Source organism: Pseudorasbora parva, chromosome 2 (genome assembly GCF_024679245.1).
Source record: "Pseudorasbora parva isolate DD20220531a chromosome 2, ASM2467924v1, whole genome shotgun sequence".
Taxonomy (NCBI): domain Eukaryota; kingdom Metazoa; phylum Chordata; class Actinopteri; order Cypriniformes; family Gobionidae; genus Pseudorasbora; species Pseudorasbora parva.
The window spans coordinates 24,526,435-24,542,693 of NC_090173.1; the positions used below are offsets into that span (position 1 = coordinate 24,526,435).

General features: G+C 37.6%; 1 protein-coding gene across 1 annotated transcript; it reads left to right on the forward strand.

The window, feature by feature from the left end:
* The first annotated feature begins 789 nt into the window (after positions 1-789).
* fam117aa (family with sequence similarity 117 member Aa) lies at positions 790-16,030 on the forward strand. Its single transcript, XM_067412848.1, has 8 exons — positions 790-1,674; positions 5,276-5,424; positions 8,776-8,871; positions 10,175-10,294; positions 11,507-11,623; positions 11,703-11,829; positions 12,092-12,245; positions 14,995-16,030. Exons 1-8 carry the CDS (start codon positions 1,557-1,559, stop codon positions 15,260-15,262), a joined length of 1,149 nt encoding a protein of 382 aa, XP_067268949.1. The 5' UTR covers positions 790-1,556; the 3' UTR covers positions 15,263-16,030.
* Positions 16,031-16,259: the final 229 nt, after the last annotated feature.

The following is a 16,259-nucleotide window of genomic DNA, read 5'->3' on the forward strand; positions in this document are numbered from 1 at the left end:
CACTGAAAAATCAAACTCAAATTTGAAACATATTGAGATGTAGGCTATTTCTTTGATTTTCTGTTAGATTTAGAGTTCTACACATTTCATAAGATATATTTTATACAAAATCATTTTCATAAATCATTTTCATTAACTTAAACCTGTGTTTATTTTATTTTCATATTTCGACAATAATCTGCTATATAATCTGCTTCTTTAAAATAAGACCAAATTTAAGTCTGTGCTCCCAAGCTTCACATTTTTATGACAATTTTTGGACATGGCCATTTTTGTGCTCTATGGATGTGTAACTTTTTTTTTAATTGACACACAAGGGTTAAGTAGCTTTTATAAACTTAAATCTTGTGCATCTTGAAACAAAACAATGGAACAACTATATATATATATATATATATATATATATATATATATATATATATATATATATATATATATATATATATATATATATATATATATATATATATATATATATATATATCTGTTCCATTGTTCCAAATTTGAATTCTCATTGTTTTTTTTTGTTTTTGTTTAAAAATTAAAGTTTTTTTTAAACATAAGCCAGTGCAAGTTGGTTTCAGTTAGAACAGCTCAAACAAGCATTTTAGTCTGGGACTAGTCTTTCAACCAAACCCATATTCTTTCATTTAGACATGAGACCTTTTAACCTACCACGCGATATTTTGTTTTTTTATATTATGTTTTAATAACAATAAAAGTAATGTATTTAAACAGATAAAGACTCAACAAAAACATTTCTGAACCTACCACGCATTGTCGCACCCCCACTCTGGACGTAATGGGTGGAGCTTGACCTAGTCCAGCTCCACCTCCGTAGACCCAAATGGGTGGAGTTTTGTTTAGTGACTGGCTTATGGTAGTATTGGGGTGTGGTTTGACGTAGCTCCACCCATTACTTCCAGCGAGTGGGAGCTGCACGTCACGCTCCCATTCTCGCTCACTGCTGGAGGTCGAACTCTGAAAAGTATGAATTGTAATGAAGTGGGCGGGGAGAGTAGACTTTGAGACCCACCCCTAATAGATCGATGCTGCCAACGACCAATAAGGCGTGAGTAGTATTTTTCATCAGCCAATCAAAGTGGAAACATGTGTTTAGACGCTGTGCAGTTGCTCTGAATCCGACACGAGCGTGTAGGTTGGCTGCTGTTGTCAGATTTGCACTGAAGAATTGGCAGCAGCCCATACAATGTAGTTATGCTCCTCAAATCTATGTTTACTAGGCCAAGTGGAATAAACCGTGAATAAATAGGACGGTGCATAAAAGTGTATATGTTTTTTTTCCACACAGAAAAATAACGTGTTTGCTAAAGTAAATAACGTTAGTTTAGGAAACGTCACTATCATCACAAAAGAAAGTAGCTGACTAGCTAGCGAGTGTGCTAAATCAAAATAGTTCCATAAAACAACTTTCTTTTTTTGACGACTAAGTTGGACGAGAACCTTTGCTGGAGTATCAGCTTAGGTAAACGCTGGAGTTTGCGAGATTCGTGAACTTTTTAAAGACTTTTTACAGCACAAAAGCGCCTGTGGGAATGTCGTGTCGGAGTGGAGTGGCCCGGGTGGGTAATCAAGGACTGCAGCCCCTCCGAGCCACGGTCCCGTTTCAGCTGCAGAACCGAACAGCACCGCGCTACAAAGACACCAAAACAGGTAAAAACCACAAGAAACGCTCAAACACGCTTTATAAATACACCCTGTTTATTTAGTAATTAGCTCAAGTGTCCTATCATCTCCTATCCACTCAAACTCTGCTCATTTAGTAGGTGTAATAATAACGATAACAATAATAATGTGAATGGATAATCTGCAGAGGTCCTGGGGTTTAGTTGCTTTTTCATGGCTTCAGTGCAACTGCGTTCAAGAAGTTTCTCAGTGCACCGAACGACCCCCCATCTTATTCCCTACATGTTTTGTGGCCAAGACGGTCACAAAGCATGGCACGGCTTCAATAAACAAAGTAGGTCTGACTCTACCAAGACACATTTGATGTCTATTTTAGATGCTGTTGTTTGCCTGCACTATTTGATCAACTCCGGTCACTGTTTTAGCATGTTCAGCACATAAACGGCGTGTGTCCAGCTCTCAGGAGGTCTGTTTTCTGCACCTTAAATATGCAGTCAGCATCAAGAAAAACAAATTGCAACTGTCACATTCCTGTGATCTGCGGTTACACCGGGATGTCAAATTTGGAAACGATTCTTTCCTTGTTTTGTGTAGCTTGTGTAGCATTTTACTATACGGGACTGTTTTTATTCTAGCTTTAGTATCATATATCAGTGTCTTCAAACTTTTCCAGGCCCTCTTGGTGGATAGAGAGCAGGGATTAGTAGTTTAGCAACAATTGTAAGACCAATGTTGAAGACATGGGTCTTATATGATAAATAACCGCTATATTGAACAATAGCTCTATGTTTTAAGTAAACTTCGTTTGTAGTGTGACTTTCTTAGGTGTCGGACTATCTCAGGTATTTTACATCCAAATTTCATCAACTAGGCGAGAGTACTTGAAAGTCTTGTCTTTAGTTTTAGGACAATCTGTGAATTACAAAGGGTCTTTGATTCTGAGTGCAACTAGATCTTCACAATGCATGAGAGGAGAGGAGTAGGTCTTCTACACGACATTCTGAATATACAGACCGGGATAGAATGACCAAAATAACTTTTTTTTTTATTATTATTGTGATTTACTAAGGCGGTAAACATCAAATCCCTCTGGTCACTTAGTCACATGTGCTATCCCATGCAGGACGAGGCAGAAAGCCAAAGATTTCCACAGAACTGAAACACCAGTCATTCAAGAAGTTCTACACACCCCCTCCTAACAGCTTGTGTGTTCATTTAAAAGTTTTGACTTGCTGGGGTTTCTTTCAGATACCAATATGTGTATTGTATTCTCAGACATTTGTGCAGAATTCAGCAGTTTTCCCCAAAAATTTTAAGCTGAAAATGCAGGAAAAAAGTTAGCAGATTTATCACCAACTTTAGCACATTATCATGGCATATGGTTTGGGTACACAAAGGAGCACAAGCGGTGGCCAGTGGTCGTTCTCATAGCGTTTGCATGTTTGGCGTAAATTTAGTCCATATGCCAGTATGTGTATTTTTATATCTGGCCCACTGTGCTTGTAGGAGAAGGGTATGGTTTTTGAACTATGCAGCTCATTGGGAGTGCTCATCAGGACTGTGAAACATACATGTGCAGCCTCATTGAGAAAACACTGATGATCTCACGAAACCTGCCAAGTCCAGTTTTCCTAAATACCAAAGGCAGAAATATATTTTTTTTCTTTTTTTTTTTTGGTGAATTAAGTTCATTGCTACCTCATTCTCATTACCACAATGCATAGATAAAAACAATATTGATTTATCTATGAAGTGTGTATACTTAATGGTAGATTTTTTTTGGACTACATTTAATTTATGTTGATTTAAAATGTTATGCATTACATGCAGATGTGTTATGGTAATTAGAAGTCTTCCTATTTTTGTAATGAAAATGTCACAATGCACATACTCCTAATTGTCCATGTTTTCTTAAGATAAATACCACACACACACACGCGCACACACATTGTGTTTTTGTGAATTGTTGGGACTTTTCATAGGTGTAATGGATTTTACACTGTACAAACTGTCCCTAAACCTACCCATCACAGGAAACATTCTGCATTTTTATATTTTCAAAAAAACAAACAAACATTTAGTGTGTTTATGAATCAATTTACATTGTGGGGACTGCTGGCTGGTCTCTCTCCACATTGTAATATAAACAAGTACAGACACACACGGACACGCACACACGTGCAGTCAAATCGATTAATTGCGTCTAAAATACAGTTGTTAACATAATATGTGTGTGTGTACCGTGTATAATTATGTATATTTGAATACACACCCATACATGTATATATTTAAGAAATATATACTGTTTATGTAATTTATTATATATTATATATATAAATATACATATTTTACATATAAATATAATTATAATTTTTTAATATATATACATGCATCTGTGTATTTTATATATATATATATATATATATATATATATATATATATATATATATATATATATATATATATATATATATATATATAAAAAATACACAGTACACACACATATTATGTAAATACTAACTTTTATTTTGAATGTGATTTAATCACGATTAATTGATTTATATCTTGCATTGACTATATCTTGCATTACGGTAATGAGTATCAAGTGTGAATGTGCTTAATATGCAAAAAGTCTTAATTTGCCAAAGAAGAGGCTTTGTTTTATTTATGCAGAAGTATATTCTCGTGAGATTCACTTCTACACACAGCGTATTCTTGCAGATTATCAGATAAACCATACATATACTTCAAACCTTACAATGTCACAATTTTCTGCACATAGTCACCCAACCTGCTTGATACCACACCCTCAAACCCGTGACAGAATACACTCTGTACTAGATACGTTTTCCTTGTTTAACACTCATGAGTGAACTTCCAGCATCAAAAGTCTCCCGAACTCGCTGCAAAGACCCCAGGGGCTGGGAGGAGGTGAATGGATTAAGGAAGGAACTGTCAAGGTCGGAGATCAGGTGTGCCATTATTAGTTTCTTTGACATGATCAATGCACAGAAGAAAGCGATCTCTTGTACATGTGAATATGATCCGCTGGAGTATTTTGGGCAAGAGCCTAATAACAACCTTGTCTACAGTGTGTTGATGAAGCAAGCACCAGGATGTTCAGCATCCGTTACGACAACAGCGTCTATTTATAACGAGTCTATCATGCTAGGAATGAGTCTCAGTGTGATTTACAAGACAACTTATGGGAAAAATGTGAAGGGATTAGCGCGCACATAAACAAACATCATCGGAAACACATTTAATGTCAGAGCTGTGGCACAGCTGTTATCTGAGCTCATTCACCTTTTTGGCTATGTGTGGTCACTCAGACTTTAGCAATTCAGTTTTTCCGGTTTTCACCTGATTCTCATTACCATAGTGCAAAAAAATACATTCAAAATAAATGTGCTGAAATGGTGACCATTTTGTCAGAAAAAGATGTTCAAGCTGTCATTACACAACTGCCAACTGAGCAAGTTGCATTGTGAGAGACAGTATTCCATGCTATATGCTTTTAAAAAATTTTTGTTTAATTAATAAATTCAAAATGTAATTTTTTTTCTCTGTCTCTCTCTCTGTCTCTCTCTCTGTCTCTCTCTCTGTCTGTCTGTCTGTCTGTCTGTAGCCGAGTCCAAGACGAAGGGCCGCCCGCCGAAGCCAACCTTACGACGCACCTTGTCTTTGGACACTTTGGTGGGACCGTACCTGCAGGGCAACTGGCCTAGGGATCCAGAGTGTCAGTCCGTTACCTGTGTCAATGACAAGGCCACACAGGTGAGAACCTCTATTGTGATCTTTCCCACATGAACCGACACATTTTCACATTTGGGAGGTCTATCCCTTTTATTCATTCTGTGATATTAATAGCAAACAAAGGAGGTCCTATATGACCATGTGGCGTTAAGTCTTTACTACTCAGTAGTAAAACAAACCATTGGTTTGATCTGCCCTATGTGATACACGTACAGAATTATGCAGTTTTTTTTAGCACTTGTGTTGCTTGCAAAGTATATTTCTTAAATGGCTGTGTGACGGCGTGTTTTTGTAAGGGAGCTGAAGTCAAACGGGTTGCTTATGAAGAATCTTGACTTTGGGGAGAAAAAGTTTGCCTGGTAATGGAAGGAGTTTAGGAAAACCCAACTGGGAACGGCAGCCATATTGTTTTTTTCCCAAATGGTTTCCATATGGTTTCCTAGAGCTCTGCTCCAACATGCCTGCTCGGCTTTGGCCATATTAAGTCCCACGCAAAAGGTGAAAGTCTCTCTGCTTGGGGCGGTTCTTTTTAAATACCTATATTTGGTTTTACTTTGATTCTGATTTGATTAATTTGGGACAGACTTTAACGATCAAACAATCAAAAGTTTGGGGTCAGGAAGATTATAATTTTTTTTAAATTAAAGTTTATTTAGCATTAACACATTAAATTGATCAAAAGTGACAGTAACAACTTAGTTGATTTAAAAGTTGTATACTTTATATTCATTATAGAATCTTGAAAGCAGCATAAATGAATAATAAATGTTTCTTGAGCAGCAAATAATATTAAAGTGATTTCTGAATGATCATGTGACACTGAAGACTGGAGTAATGATGCTGCAAATTCAGATTTACAATCACAGGAATAAATTACATTTGAAAATATGGTATATTAAAATAGAAAAGTTATTTTAAATTGTAATTTTTTTTTACAACATTACTGTTTTTACTGTGTTTTTGGTCAAATAAGTGCAGCCTTGGTGAGCATAAAATACCTCTTTTAACGCCAAACGTTTAAACATTAGTGTATTTTATTATATCCATTTTTCTTGCATATGAAATTCTCTTTTTTTTATTCTTTCATTTATGGAGTGAAACGGGGCTGTATGATAATGGTAAAACTGATAATAAAGATTATTTTGCTCAATTTATAATCAAATTATCATTCATGAAGGCTGCAATTTTGGGAAGATCAAGTAAAACACTGGGCAGAAAATGTATCTATAAATTTAAGAGAAAAGCTTAGATTAGGCTCTTTAAACACTTGACACCTGGCAAACCCAAGCATGAAAGCTTGTGGAGGTTTGTTACCAAAGCAAGATGTCAAATGGGGGAAAAATACTTTCATGACCAATGGGCAAATATCTTTACGATTATGATCAATTGTGATTTAAAGTACGATTTACCCCTATAGTAAGGACTCATTAGGACAAATAACTCATCTTTTTGGACTGTTTTTTAAGAGAAATGGCTCATAAGAGTCTTTTGTTTTTGAAACGGCATAACAACACCCAAGCAGCCACCCTTCAAAGATTTGGAAATGTACTTTTATTTCTAAGACAAAAAAAAACAAAAACATTGCTTTGCTGATTTCTGAGGGCAGTGTCTATTTGGATGGCCGTCGCTTCCTTGTAGATGCTGCATCCCGACTGGCTGTCTCTCTCAGCAGGTGATCTGCTATGGTTGCACTGATAACCGGTCAACCAAAAAAAGGTTTTGTTTAACATGACCTTCATAGTGACCGTCCCTCTCAACCCCTGCCACACACACACAATGCACAAGCAGACCCCCCCCATTCGCAGCCTACTTTGATATATTCACTTTGTCATCCATTTCTTTACTGATGAACAAATGCAGCTCACATTTTAGTGGACATGCAATTGTGTAGTCTTAAAGGGATAGTACACCCAAAAAGGAAAATTCTCAAATTATTTATAATTTAATTTAATATGGAGATTTTTCTTACAAAAACCCTTCGATTCACTTGAGAAGGCCTTAATTAACCCCCCGGAGCAGTGTGGATTACTTTCATAATGGATGAATGCCTTTTATTTTGGGCTGTCATTTATTGCCATTATAAGGCTCGGAAGAGCCAGGAAAGCGCTGACTGTATTCATCTGAAAGAAGAATGTCATTTACACTTAAAATGGATTGAGGGTGAATAAATCATGGGGTAATTTTCATTTTTGGGTGAACGATCCCTTTAAGACACTCTGGACTCTGCCCAACCCCCGATCCGAATGCCTACTTGAGTGCAGACGGGGACTTCTGAAACTTTAGCCAGCATCCAGCGTGCTGTGCATACAGACCCTCAGACTGAATGTCCGTTTATAGGCCTAATCTCACGACAGCCTGATGTGGGCGGGCGGGCGGGCGGGCAAGCAGGTGTCCAGGCAAAAAGGAATAAGGGCTGAATTTAAATTTAAATCGACTCGCATCCCTGCCCCCGCTCAGCCATGTGAAACCTCCAGCCACTGAGCGGACGTGCTTAGTTCTGATCTCGCACCCTAGGGGTCGGAGGTGATGACATGTTTTAATATGGCTTACTCTAGCTACGTGTTGTTACATTAGCATCCTAACCGCACACAATATCCGTGAACTCTGACAGAGACCGGACAAGAGGGACAGAGACACTTTTTGGGTTACGATTAGCTCTGAGATGGAGCTAAGCGATTGGGTCACTTGGAGAAAAATCGTTCAGTGTTCGGCGATATAGTGTGCATTAGGTGGGCTCTTCTTTCCAGAGTCAGCTCAGCGGGATATCATGACGGTATGCACATGTCTGTCTGTATGAGTGCACTTGAGTACAAACACCTTTGTTTTTTGTCTTCCTCATCTATGAAATGTGGTGCAGAGGCTGTGGTTTCTATCATGCACGTCTCCGCACAGCTGTGTGTGTTGGGCGTGTGTGTGTTCCAGGTGTGTCACACATTCTGTCCCATATTCAAATATGCTCAGTAAGGCGTGGAAGCAGCTTTCAGTTCCATTTGTTGAATACAGAAAAACATGTCAACACTTGGCAAATGGTGCACACCACTCGCAGGAACGGATGCTTTCGTTCAAACCGGTGCATGAAAAAACAGCATAGCTCTGCATTGTGTTTGTCTCCGTTAAAGGAGGGTGTGATATAAGCCGTTTTGTGTTCAGTGGAAAGGTCTGGATTACTTTCTGCAAAGGCTGAGGGTGTTTGGGATAGTTAGTATTCAGTGAGGGAAGTGTATAGTTTTGATTATCCTGAATGAGCTTTTTTTGATGTCTCGTTGAGAGACCATTGTGGGTGTGAGTATTTGAAAATCAATAACTTTAAAGACACTTTTCAAAGATTTTGAAAGTAAAATGAATGCTTGCTTTCTTTCTCTCTTTTCTTAGACTCCCAGTTCCTGGATAGAGGAGACAAGGGGGCGGAGAGGGGGCGGCGGTCACAAACGCTCAGCATCATGGGGTAGTGCTGAACACCTCCGAGATGTAAGTACTTGGTGTTGGGTGGAAAATGTTGCTTGCTTTTTGAGGAAAAAAAGTAGTCATTCAAATCTCATGATGTTTTTTTCTTCTTATTGGAGCTAGTATGATTGTTTAAATCGATCAATTCCAAGGATTGGTAGCTGGGATATACTGTAAAATCAGTCCTCCCAGTCTCTAGAAAATTATTTTAATTAATCCTTGTACAGTCATTTCAAATCACTTTTTAAAAAAAAGGTATAAATAAAAAAAACATAATTAAAAGAGATGAAGTACCATTTTCTTTGTAACCAGATATTGGCATTATGACATGATTATCTAATATATAAACAGTTTACAAATAAATTGAGATATACACACTACTGTTTAAAAGGTTGGTGTTGGTAAGTTTTATTTTATTTTTTATGAAAGGTTTTTGAAAGAAGTCTCTTATGCTCACTAAGGCTGCATTTTAGTCTTCAGTGTCACATGATCCTTCAGAAATCATTTTATGATGATTTGTTGCTCAAGAAACTTTTCTTATTGTTATCAATTCTGAAAACTATTGTGCTGCTTAATATGTAAAGTATTTTTCCAGGATTCTTTGATGAATAGAATGATCAAAAGAACAGCATTAAAATAATCATCTTTTATTATAACTCTTTTGTAGTTTTAATCTTCTATATGTGACTATAAAACATGAAAATATTAAGGTATTATAAACACTAACATGATTTTCTGTAAAGCTGCTTTGGAATAATGTATAATATGAACAAAATAGACATTTGCTGTCACTTTTGATCCTTTGAATGTCTGAGTAAAAGTATTAATTTTCTTTCAGAAATAATTGCGCCGACTCCAAATTTTTGAACTTTAGTGTACCACTATGTTATATATAAAATATTTAAATTCATGTTAGAAGATTTTATTCATATCACCCATGTAGTGAACCAGAAAAGAAAAATAACAGAAAAATAACAGGAACTATTTGAATGCCATCAATGAACCACTTCAGAGGCAGTCTAATAATAAATACGGAGAAATTTGAATGATCTTTGAATAGACAAAATAACAAGCACTAATAATGCATCCAATTATAAACCATTATTGTTTAGGCCTATTATTCAAATTAGTCAAAGCCACCATGTTATGCTAATAGTAATTCTAGCCACTTATTTACTTCTGTTGTATCTCCACTGCTTTTTACAAGTATATCCTAAGAGAATCCTCTACTTTTGAACATAATGAAATATAATCTTTGCTATTGGTCAGTATAAAGTTCATAGCAGTTAGGGTTCACTTTTCTTCTGCACATTGTTCTTTCCTTCAGGTTGCTAAACTTCGACAGTCCTTACAAAAACGCTCCAGACATGCAACTCCTGCCATGGACTGCGACCACACGCACCAAAACATACACAACAGCCAAACACACACACCTGGAAGTACACAGGTAAACAATTTCAGAATGTATCCCGTACAGCAGTAACATCAACAGAACAGTTAAGGGCATTCATAAAGGTTGTGCTTCTTTATGAGCTGTGATTATGAGCTAAGCCTCTCAAATTGGCCCACCTCTCACTAGCAACAGAGATTTAAAAACAGAGCAGCTTTACTTAGATGGTGTCAGTGAGCTACAGCTATTGATATGGCAAACACACATGCACACAGAGCTAGTTATGTAGCATTGGCTGTCTTTGTATAGTTGTAGACTTATTTAAATAGAGGTGAGAATATGCACTAATACGCCCTTAAACCTCAAGGAACTTAAGCAACATTGTAAAGAAGAGGTGGCCAAAATTCCTCCACAACAATGTAAGAGACTTAGACTTGGTAAACCCAGTCTGATCTGCCGACGATCTGATTTCGCCCGGCAACTCAGTCTGGAAACCCGGACATAAATTTCTACTGCTTCTGGCACGCTATGGGTGGGTTTAACATCATGATGGATAGAGAAACGAGGGGTCGTTCCCCATTGATCACACCTCTTGTGGACTGATTGGTTGAAGGACTATCCAATTGCGTACAGAGTTATTCAAATAATTATAATTATCAGGCCTCTTGTGCAGTAGAAAAATACAGAGCAGACTCCCCAGACCAATGTTCAGTCTTAAATTGAGCTTGGTCTGGTGATAGCCAGACAATAAGTGTCATACGGAATGAATACTTCAAGTTATTGCTGCTTAAATTCTACGAGGAATTAAACCATAGGCTGTACTTAGTTTGTCACCCATTGTGTCTCCATTTTGGTTTATTTTTGTTAAAAAAATTATGCCATGGTGTAATATGTCATGTGTTGTTGTTCATTTGAGGTTATGTTTGCCTAATTTTAAGACCTGCTAAATACCAGATTGTTTTTTTTATTATGTCCTCCTAATACTTAAAACCATAGAATTCAAAAAAGGTGTCCTTTCTTTTTCACAAGACTGTATTTATTCATTTATTTCTCATTATAAGTAATGAGAAAAAGGGGGCAATTAATAATGATTAATTGTCATGAAAATCTTAATAGTCATAATTTTAGGAGGAAATAAGATCTGACATTTTCCCTGAACTCCAACACATATTAAAATGTGTAGCTTTTCTTTAAACTTTGTCACTTGTAGACATTTTGGTTTATAGGCCTTTCTGATTGTCATGTGAATGTGTGTGTGTGTGTGTACAGACAATGCCTCTCATTCCACTGAGCCGACTGGCCCCCAGACTGAGGCGCAGTGTGGAAGGACTGAACCTGGAGCTGGAGGGAGTCTTTGTGTCTGAAACGGCAAAGGAACAGCACAAAGTCAGTGTGTGTTTGTATGTATGTGTTTCTGACCTACAGTTTTAGCTTAAAATTACGTGTAACCACTGTGTGCTTTTAGATTCTAGATGTACCAGATGGTCACAGAGCTCCCATCCCAGCTCAGAGGTACAGTAGCGCTTCACAGAGTGACCCTTCTCCTGCCCAGCTGTCCCCCTCTCACTCTCCCTGCACCATCACAGACGCCGGTCAGTCACTCTCATTTTGGTTGATTCAACGAGTGACATGTCCAGTAATAATATAGTATATATTATATCCAATATATACAGTAGGCCTATTTTTGCCATTTTCAGCAAGGATGTACACTATCAATTAAGTAAAATAGCACTCTTAGGGATGTCATTCATATTTGATCTACACATGACAGCAAGTGTGTGTAACGTTGTTAATTGTTGTGTAATATGTGTTTGGCTGATGATTCCCTTATCGGTCTATGTGTGTTTTGTTCAGATATGGTTGTGTGTGGGACACTCTGTCCACCTTCCTCTCCTCCTCTATGTATGTCTGAGCCGCCATCCTCATCTCCTCGTCCCAACAAGACGTACGTCTTCCAGAGAGAACCTCCAGAGGGCTGCGAGAGAGTGCGCGTGTCAGAAGAGGCCATGTAAGTTCAATGCAAACACAAACTTTTAGCAGGCAACTTTGCCAAAATAACACACTTTCCCCCCAAACGTCATTATTTTCTGGAGAACCCCCCCCCCCCCCCCCCCCCCACCTCCCAAAAAAAATAAACAATCTTTGCCGGTGTAAAAAAAGACTTTAAGGATACACAGTTACCAACATGATCAGCATTTCAGTGAGAAATAGTGAAGGTGAATGCATATACAAACAAGCTCTCCGTTTAGGATTTGAACAAATTTAACCAAGCTCCTTTGATGATGTGGATGGTTAAGTTACTGTTGATCATCTGTCCATCATCATCATCTAAAGCCCGCCCTGATGATTTTATTGTTCCGAACAGTTTCTGTTTCTCAATTACTCTTCTATGGATCATGTCCAGACCGAACTGCCCGAGCTCAAATGTTGTGGGCAGGGCTGAGTTCGGCTGGCATCCAGTCTAAGGCATGTCAATTGAACACATTAATATAGTGTTAAGAAAATAACAAAAGTCTTATCAATATTCTTGTCTGCCACAATTATTAAAATTACTTAGGAGCTCTTCTCAGCAGATATGGATAATCCAGGAAGAATATTAAATTGACATTCATTTAGTCAGTGTCCCTATGGGTCATTTAAAAGTCTTAGGGTGCTTTCACACTTGGTTCGATTGCCTGGACGGAACCCGCGTTCGATTGGTCCCCCCTCCCCTGCCCCCACTGGACTGTGTTCATATTATATTATTTGGTAAATGGACTGCATTTATATAGCGCTTTTATCCAAAGCGCTTTACATTTTGCCTCACATTCACCCATTCATACACCGACGGCGGTGTCAACCATGTAAGGCGCCATCCAGCTCGTCGGGAGCAGCTGGGGTTAGGTGTCTTGCTCATGGACACTTCGACACTTGGTCAGGTGGAACCGGGGATTGAACCACCAACCTTCCGGTTTGTAGACAATCTACATGAACCACTGAGCCACTGCCGCCCCAGTGGCATTTATTTGGGTCCGAACCGAGGTTCGTTTGCATCATCAAAGCTGCAGCTGTTTACCCAGTTGCTTTGTAACGACAGCCAGCGTGAAGGCGGCGAAAAGCATAGTAAGGGGTTAATAAAGGCCTTCTGAAGTGAATCGATAAGTTTGTGTTAGAAAAATATCCTTATATTATCAAATATTATTATTTTTATTAATTTAAGTAAAATATCTAGCTTCTGCCAGAACACCTTCGGTATTCAACCTGCGAAAAAAGCATAACTGGCGTGACGATGACGTTGGACATAGCATTAGCATTTTGAACTGCAACCGGTATTACAATTTCTTTGTAAGTTGAATACTTAAGGCTGTCTGCCGGAAGCTAGATATTTTACTTTATAAAGTTTTAAATATGGATATTTGTCTTACACAAACCCGTCAATTCACTTTAGAAGGTCTTTTTTAAACCCCCAGAGCCGTGAAGAGCACTTTTATAATGGATGGATTCACTTTTTTTGGGCTTCAAATTTTGGGCTGCCATTTTAAAGCTTGAATTAGCCAGGACATTTTATTATTTAGATCTGACTGTATTCATCTGAAAAAAGAATGTTTCACGCATTTATGGCAAGCGATTTATGATCTACTATTGATGAATTAACAACATTGTTTACCTTCTGATATATCATGATACCTGCAAATTCATCACATTTCTAAAGTAGCTGCACATACAATCCTAATTCCAAAACTCAATTCAATTAGGATATTTTAATCATTTAAAATATGATTTTAATCTCACTCCTTTAAAAAAGAATTTTTAAAGGCTGAAATGTGAGATTTATCATTTATAAAACTTTTTGTTTTGTCAAACTGTATTATTGCCTTTAACTGTACAGTTGTTTGAATCATGCTGTGCTTCGTATGTTACTATAGACTTAAAGGGTTAGTTCACCCAATAATGAAAATTCCTTCATTAATTACTTACCCTAATGTCGTTCTAAACCTGTACCTTTGGAACACAAATTAAGATATTTTGTTGAAATCCGATGGCTCAGAAAGGCTTTCATTGACACCAATGTCATTTCCTGTCTCAAGACCCATAAAGGCACTAAAGACGTTGTTGCAAAGCCCATCTAATTACAGTGATTCTACAATCATTTTATGAAGCGACGAGAATAATTTTTGTGTGAAAAAAACCTCTGAAATAACGACTTATGTTGTGATGCCCGATTTCAAAACAAAGCTTCGAACCGTTATAAATAGTGTATCGATTCATGATTCAGATTGCTGAAATCACATGACATTGGCGATCCAAATCATGAATTGATACGCTGATTCATAACGGTTTGAAGCATTGTTTTGAAATCGGCCCATATAACTATTCATATTTTTGCGCACAAAAACTATTCTCGTCACTTCATAAAATGATTGTAGAGCCACTGTAGTGAGATGGGCTTTGTAACGACGTCTTTAGTGCCTTTATGGGTCTTGAGAGAGGAAATGACATTGGTGTCAATGAAGGCCTTTCTGAGCCATCGGATTTCAACAAAAATATCTTCATTTGTGTCTGAAGATGAACGGAGGTCTTACGGGTGTCCAACGACATTAGGGTAAGTAATAATTAGAGAATTTTCATTTTTGATTGAACTAATGAACTAACACTTTAAAACAACTTAAATTTGATTTTAAAATCCCTGAAGATACCCTGTTAATTAATCAGCAGTTAATTCAATTTTATCAATAGATCCTAACATTAACCATTCTCAAAACATCATTTCTTTTCAGCCTTGCCTGTCATGGAAATGCCCCTCTTCAGCCTTCCTGTCCTGACCCTAACAAGGTGAATTTCACGCCTCACGGTGGCTCCGCCTTCTGCCCTGTCAGTCTCCTCAAGCCCCTCCTCCCTTCAATGGACCTGTTATTCCGCGGCCTGTCTGTTTCACCCGTCACTGGCTGTTCGGCTCAAAGTGCCGCCCCCTGCCAGACACCGGGACATGGTGTGGGTGGTTTTTTGAGCGGCGCCCTTCCAGACTCAACCGCTACCTCTCTGTGAATGGGGGTGTTCACAGCAAAAAGAAAAAAGCTAAACAAAAGAACGTTGTGCCTTTGTTCCTCCATTATCAGAGACTTTGATATGAAAGCATCTGAAAGAGAAGCAACTTTTCTAAAAACAGCTCATGCCATCCACCCAGTAAATGATTTGCGATCGGCACAGAGATTTAAAAAAATCATGATGGATGGAAGAACGAAAGGGAGAACTTTATCATCCAGAACTATGGTGGACTCTCTCCAATATGATTTTGCTGACGACCTTTTGACCTGAGGGCACTCCACTTGGCACTTGTGATAATTTTGTTTCACGTTATAGCATTTACCTATTGGTATGTTTCCTATAATTTCTATAAAGCTATATTGATGACTATTCATCATCTGTATAAGAATATATTTTTTACTCTGTCACAACAGAAAATGGTCATTTATTATATTTTGTCTTTCGGACAGATTATCAAATATATGCCTGACCCACTCAATGATGATTATACAGAGCTGTGGATGAGTGTCTTAATTCAGTATTTACAGAAAACACAAAAGAGACGCACGCTAATGGTTCAGAGAGTTTGTTGTAGTTGCATTTCATCTTGACAACCGATATTTCAGGTGTTTTTTAAGACTGGGTTTGTTTTGAATATGCTCTAGCATGTTGATTTAGTAGTTAAAAATGTATGCAATATTTAGACATCATTAAGATGAGCTCTGACCTGTAGGTGTTCAATGAATGCCAACAAATGTACAGAGAGAGAGAGAGAGAGAGAGAGAGAGAGAAAAAAAAAGGGTGAATCTTACAAAGCTTGTCAAGAATATGTCCCGGTCATATATTACCGCCAATGTTTTTTGCTTTTTTTGGGTAATGTCATATTCTTTAGGACAGTTAAACACATTTTGTTACATGTAAAAATAAATATAATATATAAATAAATAGGTCCTAAATTCATACATTATACATTTTTTTCTTTTATATTTGAGTTTGGATTGAAATATGATGGGGATGT